The 19,147-nt window shown below is 34.9% G+C and overlaps 2 protein-coding genes and 1 long non-coding RNA gene across 3 annotated transcripts; all 3 read left to right on the forward strand.

Annotated features, from left to right (window-relative positions):
* The first annotated feature begins 1,656 nt into the window (after positions 1-1,656).
* Positions 1,657-2,643, forward strand: LOC127161232 (uncharacterized). Its single transcript, XR_007826998.1, has 3 exons — positions 1,657-1,847; positions 2,285-2,389; positions 2,523-2,643. It is a non-coding gene; the product is annotated as an uncharacterized LOC127161232 (long non-coding RNA).
* A 432-nt stretch (positions 2,644-3,075) lies between these two features.
* LOC127161231 (receptor-type tyrosine-protein phosphatase C-like) lies at positions 3,076-5,055 on the forward strand. Its single transcript, XM_051103875.1, has 6 exons — positions 3,076-3,220; positions 3,373-3,522; positions 3,725-3,939; positions 4,061-4,121; positions 4,329-4,422; positions 4,520-5,055. Exons 2-6 carry the CDS (start codon positions 3,429-3,431, stop codon positions 4,623-4,625), a joined length of 570 nt encoding a protein of 189 aa, XP_050959832.1. The 5' UTR covers positions 3,076-3,220; positions 3,373-3,428; the 3' UTR covers positions 4,626-5,055.
* Positions 5,056-8,743: 3,688 nt separating this feature from the next.
* Positions 8,744-14,630, forward strand: LOC127161230 (receptor-type tyrosine-protein phosphatase C-like; the record flags this gene model as incomplete). Its single annotated transcript, XM_051103874.1, has 10 exons — positions 8,744-8,805; positions 8,883-8,960; positions 9,998-10,018; positions 11,740-11,979; positions 12,213-12,407; positions 12,988-13,092; positions 13,223-13,354; positions 13,760-13,909; positions 14,072-14,221; positions 14,416-14,630. Coding segments are annotated over exons 2-10 (1,263 nt in total), but the record flags the coding sequence as incomplete, so codon positions are not given.
* Positions 14,631-19,147: the final 4,517 nt, after the last annotated feature.

Here is a 19,147-nt window from a genome sequence, read left to right on the forward strand (position 1 = left end):
ATGTTTACATATTGTTTAATGGTGTTAATCCATCATTATAGGCAACTCCTCCACCTCCACCACTCCACCAAACTCAAATACCATTGTAAAAGTCAAAATCACTCTCCTATTTTTACATAAACCTCCAGCTTCCCATCATGCTATGCTGCAATGTCATTTTATTGTTTTTATATTAAAGACGTTTACTATGTTAAAACACATCAAATATTGAAATGTTTCATTTAAAAATTATTTAACTTAGTAATATCAGTGCCAATTTTCAACCATTTCCTCAAATGATGGAAATAAACAATGTTTATGGTAATAAGCTTTAAAAATTATTTCATTAATATCAAGCTGTTTTTCAACTTTCAATTTATGGCATTTTAAGTTTAAATTGTGCACCTTCACTTTATGGCATTTAAGTGTAAATTCAGTTGTGTAATTTACCATGGCGAATGCTAATACTAATATAGTATTTGATATGTTTGTGAATTACATAAAGTGATGCTAAATATCAAATAATCATGAACTTGCATTTACTTTAAAAACAGGCCCCTCACCCTCACACACTCCTAAACAAACCCCACTATCACCAGGTCAGGGTAACAATTCGCCTCTTGAAAATGTGCGTTATTTTTATTAATTGAACTTTTCAGTCCATCTGTAGTCTGGTCAGTCATGTTTAACTCTTCTATTGTCAACAGCAACTCAACCAGGTGAAAGGAATGACACCACCTCACCTCCAAACATAACAACACACCTCTTACCTTCACACGCCCCATCTCAACCTTACACACATTCACCACGGGTAACACCACACTGTTTGTGCTTTCTGAACAAATTGTAAATGTTTATTGGGACAAAATTGCTTGATTTATGATGATTAACTGTTAAATATGTTCTTTCTCAGATCCCCCTAAAAGACAATGTGAGTATTTGTTTATCTTGCACATGTTGTGTGAAGTCTGCTTTGATTGTGTTGTTCAAGGCATAGTTTTACTTCTTATGAATTTGTGAATGTTCATATGCACATACACACAGTACACGTTCATATGCACAGGTCAGTACAGCCTTATAAAGATTGTGAACTACAACACAGCAACAACCCATGTGGTGAATATCATCGACTCCGAGAACCAAATATACACAATCAGGATAAAAGATAAGCACAATGAGATCCGTGCCCAACAAATATTTAACCAAACTGCCTTTAAAATACCATTTGAATGGTTAAAACCATGCACTGTGAATGCATACACTGGAAGCAACACCTTTACGATGAATGCACATCCAGATGGAAACAACACCTTTACATCCAGTCTCAAATAGAGTGTTTTACCTTCAGCTGAAGATTTTTTGCATGAATTAGAGTTTTTTTTAAGAATAGCACAATAAAAAATAGTCCATTTTCTAACTGCACTTTGCAACTTCATGTCATTTCATTAGAGTAAAAGACTGTCTTTAATACTTCTAATTTGTTTACACTTAAAAACGATGTTTTTATTTTGTTACATAAAAGTGATCTTTAAGAGTCCAAATACCCCAAATATTTTTTTTTTTAATAAATAACAGTAAAACAACTCATATTGGTCAATAACTCTCTATTTATGTTGCTGAATAGATATTATGATTTAATCTGTATTTACATTTGTCTCTTTTTTTTTTTGCAGAAAATGGAGAAACTGTTCCAAAAACTGTTGTGACACACTTAACAGATAATGAAGTGTGTCTGAAAGGAAACTTCACTGATATTCAATGGAATCTGATTGAATGTGTCAAAATAACAGAGCAAAACTCTTGCACATCCACACACACTGTTGTACTGGACACATGTACCTACACAATGAATGTTGATATGCCCCCAGGTTGGTATTTAATAAATTTAACAGATGTATTGTTACATAAAAAAAAAAAACAAAAAAAACACATTTTTACTGTTCTTTAAACACAAATGTCTGTAGAAAAAATGCTGAATAATTAAACACAATCATTAATGATAATAACTGCAAAATGAATGTATTAAGATGACATTTCAAACACTGATTATTACCATCTGTTTCTGGAAATCACGTTTTGTGTATGAGAAAAAAAAAAGATTTAAAGAAAAAGACTTTGACTTTGACTTTTGAATTTAATTTTGACTTATTCTGCATCCTGTTTACTACCTTAATTCAAATGAATTGTAGTTTTCTTCTGGAATGAAGTCAGTTCTAATGTCCTGCCATTTGTTGAAGATGTGCATGTATGCTGTGATCTGAGACATTTAACCTGTATTTTTAGCAACTGAATGTTTCTGTTTCAGTCAAACCTGAAATACACTTCAATCCAACTGTTCCTTCTCAGTTTGAATGGACTAATAAACCAGCACGATGTAATCCTGTGCTTAAAGTCGTTTGCACCCATGGCAGTAAGTAATTTAAATGTTTCCATGACACTGTAAATGCATAATTTGATTTTGTTTTTCTTTTTAAATTGCAGCATCATATGTACATTGATGATTAAACAGATGATGGATGAGTTTTCTCTTCTTTCTTTGTAAGATAAGAAAGATACATTTGTTTTAAATGAAAAGTGTTTTTATCACTCAATGAACAGTACAACTGTATTGGAGAATACCCTTATCAGAAACGATTCATCAAGAGTAATGAGCTGCCCATTCAAATATCATGTGGTGAGTTGCTAATTAGACATGCAGGTTTTGTTCAAAGTCCTTCCCTTTAATAACAGGGTTGTTATTAGGTTATATTATACTTTATATGTTCAATACATTGATGCTTAAAACTACATTTAAAACTACATGAATATATTTACATTAAATTGTATAATAAAATATTAAACAGTAATAATATTTTCATTGTTACAGTATAACGTCTTTGGTTTCGTTGCATTAACTTGTCACATCAATTGATCAATTCTACTCAGTTTTCTTCATCAGGGAACTTATCACTTTAACTTGTACAACTTTGCAATCCAAATAAGATCACTGTAATTTTTTTGTGTTGTGGACAGGGTCTTGTAGACAATTGATAATGAATTGAATAGATTTGTTTTGTATTGTTTGTGATTTCTCTTTTTCTTCCTTGGGCAGATGGGCAAAAGAAGGGACAATTTGAGTACATCACCAGCACCACATTTGTAATATCCTGGAATTCATTTGTGGGGGATCAATGCTCAGTGATTATATGGGACAGTTTTTCAGCCAGCTGCAAAACCCGAGATAGTGGTGGAAACAGTCATTGTAAGAGCTCACAATTTTCTGCTGTTTTGCCAATACAGCATCATTAAAACTTATCTGTGCATTTTCTGTAAAAAATACTCTAAGGTCTTTTATGATATTAGTAGAGGTAGTAGATCTTTAAAGTCTTATTCAGGTATGTTTTGTCTTTTCAGGGGTAAACTGTGTAAAACACAGTGGCACTAGCACAAACTGCTTTCTTACAAACTTAATGCCATATACAAACTATTTATGCAGTATTAATGGAAAAGTCAACAAGAAAGATTATGTAATTTACACTGGTGAGAAAAAAACACTTTCTGACAGTAAGTGTTTTCTCTTTTTTAAATCTGAATTTTGCTGTCACATTTTACTTTGGACCTTTTCACCCTGATGCATTTTCTGTCCATAATGTCTAATGTTAATAATTTAATCTTTACAATCTATTAATAGTTTACTGCTGAATAAAATTTGCATAAATGTTGCAATGAATGCTAATTGTATATTTTGTTCCTTTTTGTTTGATAGAGCCCATTTTCCAATCACAAATTGAAGTAACCCACCCTGATCACAATTCTCTTGAAATAAAATGTGATAAAAGGGAACCAAAGATCATCTGGAATGGAGGAAAGGGAACATTCAAGGCTGAAATCACATACAGTGGAGAAACTATCACTAAAACCAGCCACACATGCTTGTTCACATTTTTAGAGCTTTACTACCTTACAACATATGATGTGAAGGTACTTGAATCCCACCTAATGTCTTTCTGCATTTGTTATTTATTAATGCTAAAGAGTCATGTTTGTTCAAATTATTTGGGTAAGCTTGCAGTGTTTCACAGTACACATTTTTTCATATCAGATTACAGCCATGAATACAGAAGGATATTCAGATGTCATTAAACGTGAAGCTACTACTAAATGTAAGTAAACCTTTTTCTAATTCTGACCCAAGATAGTATTTTGGTAAATAATGCCATGTAAGCAGCCTTTTATTAGGCTGCTAACATGGCATTAATTTCTTTGTGCAAAACTTTTTAATAAAGAAAACAAGTGAAGATTGCACCTTTAAATGTACAAATATACCAGAAGCAGTTTATTCAGCCTAGTTTCATGTGTCCCTTTCTCAGATAATGACAAGGCTGTCATTGGATGTCTAATCGGATTTCTAATCATTGTGACGTCAGCTGTGCTCCTCAAAATTTACTATGTCAAAAGAAAGCGGTCAGTGTCACAGTTTCTTACAGCTGTCCCAACTCTTTAAACACAATGTTTCCTCTTGATCGTTTATCAAATGTTCATCTATGTTTTCTCACCACAGGGATGGTGAAGATGAAGATTGTGTTAATCAGGACATATTCACTAATTGTGAATATGTGAATGTTTCTATGCATGGAATGGAGACGAAACAACAGACCATCTGGTGAATATGAATAGATGCAGTTTTGTAAACAAATACTGTGTTATTGTTAAAAGAAGCACACCATCAGTTTAGATGACTGCATATACAATGGAAGCACAACTTTCACTTCTAAGTATAGAAATAGAGGTCATTAACACAAAACTAATTTTTTGCTTTGAAAAACTTGTTTAATGATGTGAACAATGAATACAAATATTGAAAATAGATAGATATATAGATATATAGATAGATAGACAGATGCAAATGGTTAAATGATACACATTTTCAATTGCCAAAAACCAAATGTGGGTCACTTTCTATACAACTGCTCTTTTTTCTTCAGTGTCTGAAAACAAGTTATGTTAAAACTAGAATTTTATGTTGTTTCTCTCTGTGACTTTTTTCCAAAGAATGTGTGCCTGTAACTCAACAAGTATTAAACATATCTCAAAATCCTGTTAGATTCTGTTTGTATGGGCCTTCCTATTCTTGTTCAGGAAGACTTTGACTTCTTCAATGCAGAACTCTTACTTTCTAAAAGTTTTTACAAAGAACTCAATGATCTTTTCTCATCTTATTTAAATGCTGTTGATATTTTACCTCCTGCTATAAATGAGGCTACCATAACAGTGTTACTTAAATAAAGAGAAAGATCCAGAGGATAAGTAGCTATAGGCCAAATTCATATTTGACATGGGACCAAAAACATTTTGAGCTAAAATTTAATCCAACAGACTTATTATAAACTTATTCACCCTGACAAGATATGATATATTCCAAATAGGCAATTCTTTTCAAATTGTAGAAGTCTTTTTTAGATAATATACTATCACAACATAAATACAATGATCTGGCTAGCGTTTCTCTTGATGCAGAGGCTTTTAGGCAACTAGAGTGACCTAAGTTAAAGGTATCTTGTTATATATATTGCCTACCATTTCATTCATCTTAGAAACTGTCTCTCAATTTGGTACATTCTTAGAGTATGTAACGGATCTAAGAGTGAATGAATGACTATAAAGATACAGTTTGTTTCAGTTCTTCAACACTTCCCATTTAAAATAAGGCATTTCAATTTACATATTCAGGAATTGAGAACAGAAATAATTTTTAGTTTTTAGTTCAGTATTCTGTTTTGGAGATCCTTTCCCGTTTTCTTGTTATGAAGGTTTAATGTTTTTAGAATGGTTTTTTTTTTAAGCAATTGAAACTGGATTATGCTTGTGCTTTTCTTACTAAGTGGTTATTGGTTATTCTAGGTTTCAGAGAAAGAGATTGATGTGTGCCAAATCACTGTAGAAATGCTCTATAGAAAGGGAGAGTTCAACCAAAAATGAAAATTACCCCATGATTTACTCACCCTCAATCCATCCTAGGTGTATATGACCTTCTTCTTTCAAACAAATACAATCGGATTTACAGACCTTTTTCCTGAGTGAACGATGAGCGGCGCCATTACGAATTCTAACTTCCGATTGGATGATCTTTTGTTCCGGTCTCCATAGGAACCATTCAAATAGCGCCCATCTGTTTTTAATGTAGATAATGTTGGCAGCTTTGTGTCATCTACACACTCATTAAACTTTGAGAAGCGAAGCACTGACAAATGACGGTCATTGCGACATTGCACAGTGATGGCACTATGGAGCCATGTGCTTTTTAAAAACCTTTTTAATATGTTTAACATTAGATTATCGACTCGGAATATAAGCTAATTTGACTAGAAACACTGGACACCAGAAATGCAAAGCACTCTTTAGGTTAAAAGTCAGGCTGAAATCCGTGTTCAGGAAAAAACGTCTATATATATATATATATTATAGACGCACTTCCAAGCTTTATAATTACAGTGAACGTGACTATTGAGATTTGGAAACCAAATGAAGTGCATCCATACATCATAAAAAAGTACTCCACATTGTGGCTCGCGGACTCTGCCTTGGCCCGTCGACCAACCGGCTCCACCATGGCTCCTAGCTCCCTCCTCTCCAACATGTCCACCAGCTCCGCCGGGCTCCCTTGTCCCTTTAGCTCCAACTTGGTCAATCATTGACCATCTGCTACTTTGAGACTCCACTCCACAGACTTTAGCTACGCCACATCCCTCTGGCTCTGTCAGGCACCTCGTTCACTCTGACTTCACCTTGGTCATCTGATGGTCTTGGTCCTTGGCCCTCCGGATCCTCTGCATCACCCTGGCTCATCGGCTTTCCGTCTCCACCAAGGGCTCCTCTCCCACCTGCTCCACCGCTGTTGGTTGGCCCCCTGGAGTCGTCAGCCTTTTCTCCACCATGGCTCCTCCCTCCGACAGCTCCACCGTGGGTCACCTTCATGGCTGCGACCTGGGTCCCGCCTGGCTTTTCCTGTTTCAAGTGACTCTTGTCATGTCAAGTCATGGCTCCTGCCTCTGTATGTTCCATCCTGGATCCTCCGTCCATCCTCACCACATTGGACTCTTTTGGTCATTCTCCTGAACCTCCTCCTGCTCCTGCTCCTCCTGTGCCAGCCTTTCCCCATCTCTCTGCCGTCTCTTAATCCACAACTCTGTGGTGCAAGGTCACGCCTTCTGGGAAGGGGGCGAACTGTCACACTTCATGGAATCTAAGGTTGTTTTCTTCCCTCACTTTTTCCTTGTGTGACCTAATTTCTTTATCCCTTTTAATTTCATAATTTGATTCAGCTGTGTCTTATTAATTATCCTCATTTGAGAACTGACACGTTCAAGACCCAGAAAAGTAGTAAGGGCGTCAGTAGCTTCATAACATTACAGTTAAATTACTAATGTCACATGGACTATTTTAAAAATGTCCTTACTACCTTTCTGGGCCTTGAACTTTGTAGTTGCGCTGCTGTCTATGCAGGGTCAGAAAGCTCTTGGATTTTATCAAAAATATCTTAATTTGTGTTCTGAAGAGGAACAAAGGTCTTACAGGACTGGAATGACATGAGGGTGAGTAATTAATGACAGAATTTTTTTTTTTAATATGACCATGTCTTCTAAATTGTGTAGTGGCATGTAATCAAAGCTACAAACTGTGAAATTAAGCTTCTTTCATTCTTTCTTAACATAACTGCTAACTGATTAGTCTGTTTAATGAGCAAATGTGCTTTTATATGAGAGACTTCCGGAGGTGGTTGATCATGCTTTGAGACAGCCAGCTACCCACCACCTACTGTAGGTATAATGTTTTTTTGAGGTTTTATACCTTGTTTTTCTCTTTCATAGCATGACTTTCCTTAAGCTGTAATAATTTTCTCCAGTTGTAGTATTTGTTTTAGATTTTAAAAGCAAATTTAATAGTGAAAGTAATGGTAAAAGAAAAAAAAAACCCTGAACCTCATCAAAGCAGATGTATTTAGACTGTGCACTTTGACAGCTTTCGGACGGAAGTTAGTTCAGTAGTTTCACATCTTCTGAACATTTAAGTGATGCAACTGATAAAAAAAAGGACACTCTCTCTGCTACTTCTTCAAACAGGTGGGAAACCAAAAAGGAAAGAGCAAAAAAAGAACTGACAAGGTAGTGGTATCTTGCAGTGCTCCCTCCATGTTAGAAAATAGTTACATTCAAACAGCAACAGAGTTCAAGTTTTGTAAGCCATGCCAGAGAAGAAAATGTGTGAGATGAATGACATATCAATATCACAATGTCTTATGACTTGTCTCAGGGTGATGTGTTGCGACTAGTGCAGCAGTAAAGAGTTTCTGGCAGCCTCCATAAAGCCATATTGTCTTATGTTCCCCTCGCTACTAAGATGCTACACAGCAGACGGACTCACAATTTTAAAAGATAAGAAACAGATCTTGGCAATGTGTGTTGAATAATTTAAAGTCTTTCTTAAACAACATTTACAGTATCAAATTGGACAACTCTGGAGAACTTTAAATGATCACCAGTTCAAGTGGAGGTGATTTGAAGTATCCTTTGAAGGTGCTGCTCTTACTATGGGTGCAATGGATGTACGTTTTCCAAAAAAGGAAAAATTAGATTTCTTATTTGAAAGGATATGACAGATGTGTGGTATAGGGTGTGGTATTGAAGAAAATATAACTTCCTGATGAGAAAGGTCCTTAACACAGTGCTGAAGAGGAGAGTGTCTCTGACACGGCTCCACTGTCTTTAAACCTAAAAAACAGCTTAAATATTTTTTTGAAGGTGGAAACTCACTGGCAACAGGATCGACTGATTAGATGCATAAGAACAGGTAAGATTAAATGAAAACACAGTAAGAGAAAAAAAGCCAGTACACTTTCTAATCGTTAACCGAGATTTGTGTCTTAGAAGCGGCATTTGAACACTTGGATATGGAGAGGTTGTTTGCACTAGAACCCTTGGTTTTGGTCTTCTGCTTGGTTTCATGTAAGTAACGAATTTAACAGATACTACTTTAAAAAAAAGTGTTTTTACTTAATTAATTTTATATACAGATTGTTTGGAGATCAATTTGTGATTTTTACATGTATGTATACTGTATGTCATAAGCGAAAACACCAATATTTTAGGAATCAAAGAAAAAAAAACTTTGAAAAAAGTGGCTTCTAATATGGCGCTGACTTCAAACGCAGTTAAAATTAACATGACTGAAGTTGGGGTTAGGTTGTTGTGCTGTAGGATGCAACCCGGTGTTTCCCATACATTAAATTTGTTTGTAGTTTCATATCAAAACTAACTGCTAGATTTTCCAAATCAATCACTTTGTTGAATGAAAATGAGCACTGCACATTTCAAAATCAAAACGTAGCGTGAGTGTTTTTATATCACACTCTGTATCTCTGAAGGAAACTGTCTTTAGAAAATTTTCAATGTTATTTTTATTCCTTTTGTTTGTAATGCCTAATAAAGCAGTGTTTGTGATATAAATATGAATACCTCTATCAAAAGAAATACTTTATTTCTATGGATTTGTAATGTCTGTGTCTCATATTTCCTTATGTGTCATGGTAGATAAGACTCTTATTATAGAATGTGATTACAGGGTAAAGGATTATAATTAACAGGCAAAATGTACATTAACCTTACCACTTAACACCAAAAAAAAAAAAAAAAAAAAAAAAAAAAAAAAAAGGGGATCGCTTTGAAATAGGAAGATTTCAATAAATGAGGAATCTGAAATGACTTGAGACTCGACTCGACTCAGACTTGTGACTAAGGACTCGAGACTTGACTCAGACTCCAGTGACAAAGACTTCAGACTTGACTTGGACTCCAAGTTAAAGTCTTGTGAAAATCTCTAATAAATCTCTATAGTCTTGCTCCATATACTTGTTGTCACCTGCTGGCAGTTTTACTTTCAAATTTTTAGCATCGCTGACAACAAATCATAATTCAATATATATTATTGTGACACAATTTGCTAGATTTATGATTATTAACTTCTAGATATGTGCTTTTCTCAGGTACCACGAATAGCCAGCAATGTGAGTATTGGTTTATATTGCAGTCGTTTGTGTTGTTTAAGACATACAGTCATGGCCAAAAATATCGGCACCCTTGCAATTCTGTCAGAAAATGCAACACTTTTCTCAGAAAATTGTTCCAATTCCAAATGTTTTGGTATTCCCATACTTATTCTTTTTGTTTGCACTGCAACAACACAGAAAAATAGAGAAGAAAAGACAAACTTGATCAAATTTCACACAGACCTCAAAAACTGACTGGACAAAATTATTGGCACCTTGTCAAAATGGTAAGAAATAATTGCTTTTCAAGCATGTGATGCTCCTGTAATTTGTATTTAGACACACCTGTGGAAAGTAACATGTGTAGGCAATATAGTAATCACGCTTGCAACCAGTTAAAATGGAGAAAAGTTGACTCAACCTTTGTGTTGTGTGTCACACTGAGCATGGATAAAAGAAAGAAGTGTAAAGAGTTGTCTGTGGATTAGAGAGAAAAAATTGTGGAAAAAACATGGACAATCTCAAGGATGCAAGTCCATCTCTAGAGATCTTAATGTTCCTGTGTCCACTGTGTGCAATATCATCAAAAGGTTTACAGCACATGGCACTGTAGCTAACCTCCTTGGACGTGGACGGAAAAGCAAAATATATGAAAAATTACAACAAAGGATTGTTTGAATGGTGGAAAAAGATCCCAGATTAACTTTCAAACAAATCCAAGCTGATCTGCAGACACAGGGTACAACAGTGTCAGCTCGCACTATCCGTCACTATCTGAATGCAAAGGGACGTTATGGTAGGAGACCCAGGAGGACACCACTGCATAAAAAGCAAGACTGAAGTTTGCCAAAACTTATGTGACAAAACCACAATCCTTCTGGGAGAACATACTGTGGACAGATGAGACAAAATTAGAGCTTTTTGGTAAAGGACATCATGGCACTGTTTACAAAAAAAGAAATGAGGACTTCAAAGAAAAGAACACAGTCCCTACAGTCAAACATGATGGGGGTTCAAAGATGTTTTGGGGTTGCTTTCCTGTTTCTGGCACTGGATGCCTTGACTGTGTGAACGGTGTCATGAAATCTGATGTTTACCAAAGAATTTTGGGGCGCAACGTAGTGGCCAGTGTCAGAAAGCTGCATCTCCATCAGAGATCATGGGTCTTTCAGCAGGACAATGACCCGAAACACACTTCAAACGCGCTTAGAAATGTTTACAAACAAAGCACTGGAGAGATCTGAAATGGCCAGCAATGAGTCCAGATCTGAATCCCATAGATCACCTGTGGAGAGATCTCAAAACAGCAATTTGGAGAAGGCATCCTTCAAATCTGAATGACCTGGAGAAGTTTGCAAAAGAAGAGTGGTCCAAAATTCCAGTAGAGAGGTGTAAGAAACTTAGAGGAAGTGACTGATTTCAGTTATTTTTTTTCAAAGGGGGTGCTACCAAATATTAAGTTGAGGGTGCCAATAATTTTCTCCAGTGCATTTTGTTTGGTTCTGTGTGGAATTGTACTAGATTTGACTTTTCCTCTCTGTTTTTTTGTGTTGTTCCAATGCAAACAAAAATAATAATAATAATAACCATGTGAGTACCAAAACATTTGCAACTGCAACAATTTTCTAAGACAAGGGTTGCATTTTCTGACAGAATTGCAAGGGTGCCGATATTTTTGGCCTTAGCTGTATAATTCTTTGCTTATGAATTTGTGAATGTTCATATGCACTTATGCACAGGTCAGTACAGCCTTACAAAGAGAGGAGATGGAGGAATTTCCTATGTGGTAAATATCAGTCCTTCCACTGACCAAATATACACAATCAGGATAAGGGATAAGCACAATGAGATCCGTGTCCAACAAATATCTAAGCAAACTCCCTTTGAAATACCGTTTGAATGGTTAAAACCATGCACTGTGTACACCGTCAATGTGGATGAATGCATATCTGATGGAAGAATGACTTTTACCTCCAGTGGTAAGTGTTTTATCCCAGCAGAACATTTTTTTTTTTCCATGAATTAGAACATACTGAAATAGATTATTTGCAGGGATCTCTTAAAAGTGATTTTTAAGTTCAAATACTCTTTGTGGATTATCTGCTTTTTTTTTTCTTTCTATCTTTCTTTTTTTTTTTTAAATCTATTTATGTTCCTGAATAAATATTGTGATGCAAAATGTATCTACATTTGCCTCTTGTTTTTTGTACAGAAAATGGAGAAACTGTTCCAAAAACTGTTGTGGAAACCTTAACAGATAATGAAGTGTGTCTGAAAGGAGAATTCACTGATGTTCAATGGAATCTGATTGAATGTGTTAAAATAACAGAGCAAAACTCTTGCACATCCACACACACCATTGTACTGGACACATGTAACTACACAATGAATGTTGATATGCCCCCAGGTTGGTGTTTGATAAATTCAGCAGATGTTTTGTTATTCAGTTTAGTTTTCAATGTGAAAAACATGCTCAATTGTGACTGCTGTTTAATCACAAATGTCTGTAGAATAATGATGAATGATTCGCACAATCACACTCTCATTTATGCGGTTGGATTGTCTCTTATTCAGTTCATGAATGAGAATTTGAATTGGTCACCAACACACAGGAGGCAAAATTAGAATTGTAATTAGTATATTAATTGCAAAACTAATGTATTAAATATAATGATATACAATAAACATGTTGATAAATTACTTTTCAAACACTGATTATTAGAATCTGTTTCTCATGCTTCGTGCATGGCAAAAAAAAAAAAAAAAAAGATTAAAACAAAAAGATTAACAGAGCAGTTGAATTTCATGCCGTTTTGACTTTGAATTTTAATTCTGAATTCTGTTTGCTACCTTAATTCAAATGAATTGTAGTTTTCTTCTGGAATGAAGTCAGTTATAATGTCCTGCCATTTGTTGAAGATGTGCATGTATACTGTGATCTGAGACATTTAACCTGTATTTTTAGCAACTGAATGTTTCTATTTCAGTCAAACCTGAAATACACTTCAATGCAACTGTTCCCTCTCAGTTTGAATGGACTAATAAACCTGCACAATGTAATCCTGTGCTTAAAGTCGTTTGCACCCATGGCAGTAAGTAATGCAAATGGTTCCATGACACTGTAAATGCATAATTAGATTTTTTTTTTTCCTTTTTAATTGCAGCATCATAAATATATGATTAAACAGATAATGAATGAGTTTTCTCTTCTTTCTTTGTCAGATGGGAAAGAGATTTATCGTTTAGATGACAAAGTGTTATTATCACTCAACGAACAGTACACCTGCATTGGAGAATACCCTTATCAGAAACGACTCATCAAGAGTAATGCACTCTCCTTTCAAATACCATGTGGTGAGTTGCTAATTAGACGTGCAGGTCTGGTTCAAAATCCTTCCCTTTCCCGGCATACCAGGGAATATTTACCAATAATCTTTTTAACTCAAAACAGGGTTGTTACTAGATTACATTATTCTTCAAATGTGCAATACACTAAAAACTACATTTAAAACTGTATGAATGTCTTTGGTTTCATCATTATAGTACATTGTCTTCGGTTTTGTCCCATTAACTTGTCACAAACATTTACCAATTCTACTCAGTTTTCTTCATTAATGAACATTTCACTCTAACTTGTACCACTTTGAAGTCCAAATAAGATCACTGTATATTTTTGTGTTATGGACCTGGGTCTTGTAGACAATTGATTATGAAGATTTGTTTTGCATTGTTTGTGATTTCTCTTTTTCTTTCTTACAGATTGGCAAAAGAATGGACAATTTGAGAACAGCACCAGCACCTCATTTAAAATATCCTGGAATTCACTTGAGGGAGATCAATGCTCAGGGATTATATGGGAAAGTTTATCAGCCAGCTGCAAACCCCGTGATGGTGTTGGATACAGTCAATGTAAGGGCTCACACTTTTCTGTTGTTTTGCCAATACAGCATTAATGAAACTTATCATATGAAAATGATCATTTTCTGAAAAAAAAAAATACTCAAGGTATTTTATTATATTATAAGAGGTAGTAGATGTTTAGTCTTATTTGGGTATGTTTTGTCTTTTCAGGGGTGAACTGTGTAAAACACAGCGGCACTAGCACAAACTGCTTTCTTATAAATTTATTGCCATATACAAACTATTTATGCAGTATTAATGGACAAGTCAATGGAAAAGATTATGAAATTTTCAATGGTGTGAAGAAAACACTTTCTGACAGTAAGTATTTTCTCTTTTTTCAGTTACTCTGAACCTTTTCAACCTGATGCATTTTCTGTCTATAATATATATTGTTAATAATTTAATCTTTACAATAAGTCAACAGTTTACTGCTGAATATATTATTATTATTATTTTTTAGAAATATTGTTATTAAATGCTAATTGTATGTTTTATTTCTTTTTGTTTGATAGAGCCCATTTTCAATTCACGTATTGATGTAACTCACTCTGATGACAATTCTCTTGAAATAAAATGTGATAAAAGGGAACCACAGATAATCTGGAATGGAGGAAAGGGAACATTCAAGGCTGAAATCACATACAATGGAGAAACTATCTCTAAAACCAGTGACACATGCTCGTTTACGTTTTCAGATCTTTCCTATCTTACAAATTATGATTTGAAGGTACTTGAATCCCACCTAATGTCTTTCAGCATCTGTTATTCATTAATACTAAAGAGTGACATGTGTTGGAATTACAATTTAGGTTAGTTAGCAGTGTTTCAAAGTACATTTATTCATTTCAGATTACAGCCACCAATACAGATGGACATTCAGATTTCACTAAGCTTTCAGCTGCTACTGAATGTAAGAAAACCTTTTTTCAGTCAAGATATTATTTTGGTAAATAAACGACTTTTATTAGGCATCTTATATAAACAGTAATTTCTTTGTGCAAAATCTTCTTAATGAAGAAAACAACTGAAGATTACACCTTTAAAAGTACTAACACACTGGAAGTAGTTTATTCAGCCTAGTTTAATCTGTAAGTATGTTCCTTCCTCAGACAACAACAAGACTTTTGTTGGATTCTTGGCATTTCTAATCATTGTGACAATTGTGCTCCCCTTCGTGCTCTTAAATATTTACCTTTTCAAAAGAAAGCGGTCAGTGCCACAGTTTCCTACAGCTGCTCCAACTCTTTAAACACAATGTGAACGTTCTGTGAATGTTCATCAAATGTTCATCTATTTTCTCACCACAGGGATGGTGAAGATGAAGATTGTGTTGATCAGGACATATTGACTACTTGTGAATATGTGAATGTTCCTATGGAAGACACCACATCATACAAAAGAAGCACAACTTTTGCTTCTAGTTTGTAAGTGTTTTACCCCAGGAGAACATTTGACTACAATGACTAAATTAATTCTTCAAAGTGACCGCAAAAAGTATTTTGATGCTTAAGTCACACTTAAACATTTCCAGAAACACACACAAAATGTTTGATTTTGGTACATTATGTAATGATAGTCATTTTTAAATGTGATTAAATGCATCCAAACACTCTTTGGGGTCAGAAGAGAGAATGCCTGTAAATTAATTACCTTTTCTTTCAGCATTTAATGTTAAATGTTTTGTTTTGTTTTAATTAATTGTTTAACACAAGCTTGCTTTACAGTATTATGTAAACAAATATTTGGATCATAAATGCAATGCAGCACTGAGGTTTAAATATCCTCTCTACAAGTCTAATGACGTCTTTACTTGTCTGAAAAGTTGAACAAGATGTGTTATAAATTGACACAAGTACAGGAATTACATTACATTAACCTTAGTAATACATACTGTATTGCTTATTTGTATTAGTTCTGTAGTGAATGTCATCAAAATCAAAACAAAGAAATAGATTTAGCATGCATGATGTCATATAGACCTGCATTATTTCTGTTCTTCCATGTAACAAAAATTGATATGCCAGAGTGTCAAAATAACTTTAGAAATTTTATTAACATATGTGTTGACTTTAAAAATCCTTGTTGCATTATATGCCAACGCCCTTTTTTTCTCCAAAGTTTGCATGCCTGTAACTAAAAAAGTAATAACTATACTATATCTATTTAGACTGTGGTCCTTACACTTTTCTTTTGTATTTTCATTTTAAGGTTCTATGTAGTTCATTTCCAGAGATACTTGTATGTGGATCTTAATGTAGCTCCATGAGTAAATAGTTAAATTATACATATTTTCAGTTGTCAAAAAACAAATGTGGGTCACTTTGTATACAGCTGATATTTTTTCTTCAATATCTGAAAACAAGTAATGTTAAAACTAGAATTGTATCTTGATTCTCTCTGTGATTCTATCAACAATATTGTTTTTTTTTTTTTTTTTTCTATAGACTGTGTGTCTGTAACTCATATATTAAACATATCTCAAAATCCTGTTAGATTCTGTTTGTATGGGCCTTCCTATTCTTGTACTGGAAGACTTTGACTTCTTCAATGCAGATCTCTCTGTTTCAGAAATATAAGTCTCAGTTTTACAAAGAACTCAGTGATCTTTTCTCATCTTATTTAAATACTGTTGATATTTTACCTCCTACTATAAATGAGACTATCATAACAGTGTTACTTAAAAAAGATAGATCCAGAGGAAATAAGTTGCTATAGGCCAATTTCATTTATTCCAAATAGGGACTCCTTTTCAAATCATAGATGTCTTTTAAGATAATATACTATCACAACACAAATACAGATGATGTGGTTATCGTTACTCTTTATGCAGATTCTTCTGACCAACTAAATTAGTGGCCTAAGTAAAATGTCATTATACGCCAACTGTCAGGATTCTGGACTCTGTGTTCCATGTTTTTGCCCCAGCCTAAGTTCCTGTTTCCTTTTATGGTCATGTTTCCCGTCCTTGTCTAGTTAATCTGATCCCAGGTGTGTCTTAATTCCCTCGTTTGTGATGTATTTAAGCCCAGTGTTTCCAGGGTCCTGTGTTTGGCGTTATATGTCTTTAGATGTTTTCCTGTGCTTCTAGTAATCCTGCCTTCCCTGTATTGTGTTTTGTTTTGTTTTGTTTTATTAAAAGTTTATTATTTTGTCAAGTGTACTCCATTTCCTTGTCCCTCTGTCCTCCACCCCGACACACTGTGACAGAACGCCGAACCCAACCAAAATGATCTGGGCTGAGGAATTTCCAGCAGGAGGGAAGGCCGTTGAAGTATTGTATGTGGAGGAATTCTTGAGCATTTTACATATGGTGAGCTGGAGTGATTCAGTGATTAACGCTTGCTTTCAGATGGCACTAAATGATGATCATTTATTTATTTATTTATTTATTTATTTTTTTTACTCCTGAGGATTGCCACAGACCTGTAGCAGAATTTATTCAATTCAATTCAATTCAATTCAATTTTTTTTGTATAGCGCTTTTCACGATACATATCGTTGCAAAGCAGCTTTACACCAAATTGACATTTTTACAATATATGTAGTAGTAACTTGATGTACATATGGCAGAGATGTGTGGTAAAGATCAATTAATGATGTATTTAAACAGACAAAGAACACTATAAATTAGTAGCAGAATTCGGTAGTGCTGTTTTTTTTTTTAGGGTTGGTATCATCTGAAGTCCTCTGAGGGGTTGGCATCATCTCTTCTTAAGTGTTCTGGATCCAGACTGGAGCTTGTGAATTCCTAGTTACCACGGGATGTCAATCCCATGGCAAAAACAGAGAACAAATAGGAACATAATTAGCGTAGCTGCTGTTCAAACTAAGAAAAGGAAGGTTTGTTAAACCAGAGCTAAAAGATTAATAATGAACATTTGATCAGATATAGCTGCAGAAAAAGTTTATGAGATGCATTATTTGAATGCTTGGCTAAAAAGATGCGTCTTTAATCTAGATTTAAACAGAGAGAGTGTGTCTGAACCCCAAACGTTATCAGGAAGGCTGTTCCAGAGTTTGGGTGCCAAATGTGAAAAAGCTCTACCTCCTTTAGTGTACTTTGCTATCCTAGGTACTACCAACAGTCCAGAGTTTTGTGACCTTAGGGAGCGTGATGGATTGTAGCGTGGTAGAAGACTAGTTAGGTACGCAGGAGCTAAACCGTTAAGTGCCTTATAGGTAAGAAGTGCTATTTTGTAGCTGATGCAGAACCTAATAGGTAGCCAGTGCAGAGACTGTAAAATTGGGGTAATATGATCATATTTTCTTGACCTGGTAAGGACTCTAGCAGCTGCATTTTGGACTATCTGTAGCTTGTTTATTGAAGATGCAGGACAACCACCTAGTAGTGCATTACAATAGTCCAGTCTAGAGGTCATGAATGCGTGAACTAGCTTTTCTGCATCAGAAACAGGTAACATGTTTCGCAGCTTGGCAATGTTTCTAAGATGAAAGAAAGCTGTTTTTGTAACATGAGAAATATGATTTTCAAAAGACAAGTTGCTGTCTAATATAACACCCAGGCTTTTGACTGTAGTGGAAGTAACAGTACATCCGTCTAGTTGTAAATTGTAAGTCAAAAGATTCTGTGTGTTGTTTTTAGGTCCAATAAGTAATATCTCTGTCTTATCTGAATTTAATAGCAGAAAATTGTTGGTCATCCAATCTTTTACATTTTTAACGCACTCTGTTAACTTTGATATTTCAGAAGTTTCATCTGGTCTTGTTGAGATATATAGTTGAGTATCATCAGCATAACAATGGAAACTAATCCCATGTTTTCTAATAATATTACCAAGGGGCAGCATGTATATTGAAAATAGTAGAGGACCTAGAACAGATCCCTGTGGCACTCCATACTTTACTGGTGATAATTGAGATGACTCCCCATTTAAATAAACATTATAAATTATGTCCTTAATCTAGGTAATTCTAAGTTCTATGGCTTGGTCAATCGTTGACCATCTGCCACCTTGAGATTCCACTCCTTTGGCTGTGCCTCATCCCCAGTGGCGGTTCTACACTGAATTGCTCCCCGGGCGAGACTCCCTCCCGGCGCCCCTCCACACTGAAACTCAGACATGTACACTTTCTTAATGTTAAACAATAATAGAGTTATGCACAGGACGGATGTTAGGCCGGAATTAAAACTAGACATAGCTAACCACAAGGACAAAGGCCAGGAACAGACTGTATGGGTCTATTATATATAGGCCAAAACTAGTCACACAAAAAGCTCATTAT

The sequence above is a fragment of the Labeo rohita genome, unplaced genomic scaffold, assembly GCF_022985175.1.
Source record: "Labeo rohita strain BAU-BD-2019 unplaced genomic scaffold, IGBB_LRoh.1.0 scaffold_596, whole genome shotgun sequence".
In the NCBI taxonomy this organism is placed as follows: domain Eukaryota; kingdom Metazoa; phylum Chordata; class Actinopteri; order Cypriniformes; family Cyprinidae; genus Labeo; species Labeo rohita.

Coding starts and splice junctions, on each gene's coding strand:
- LOC127161231 (XM_051103875.1), top strand. CDS start 3,429: ATGCCATATACAAACTATTTATGCAGTATTAATGGAAAAGTCAACAAG. Junction 3,523..3,724: donor GAAAAAAACACTTTCTGACA/GTAAGTGTTTTC, acceptor TTTGTTTGATAG/AGCCCATTTTCCAATCACAA. Junction 4,423..4,519: donor TACTATGTCAAAAGAAAGCG/GTCAGTGTCACA, acceptor TTCTCACCACAG/GGATGGTGAAGATGAAGATT.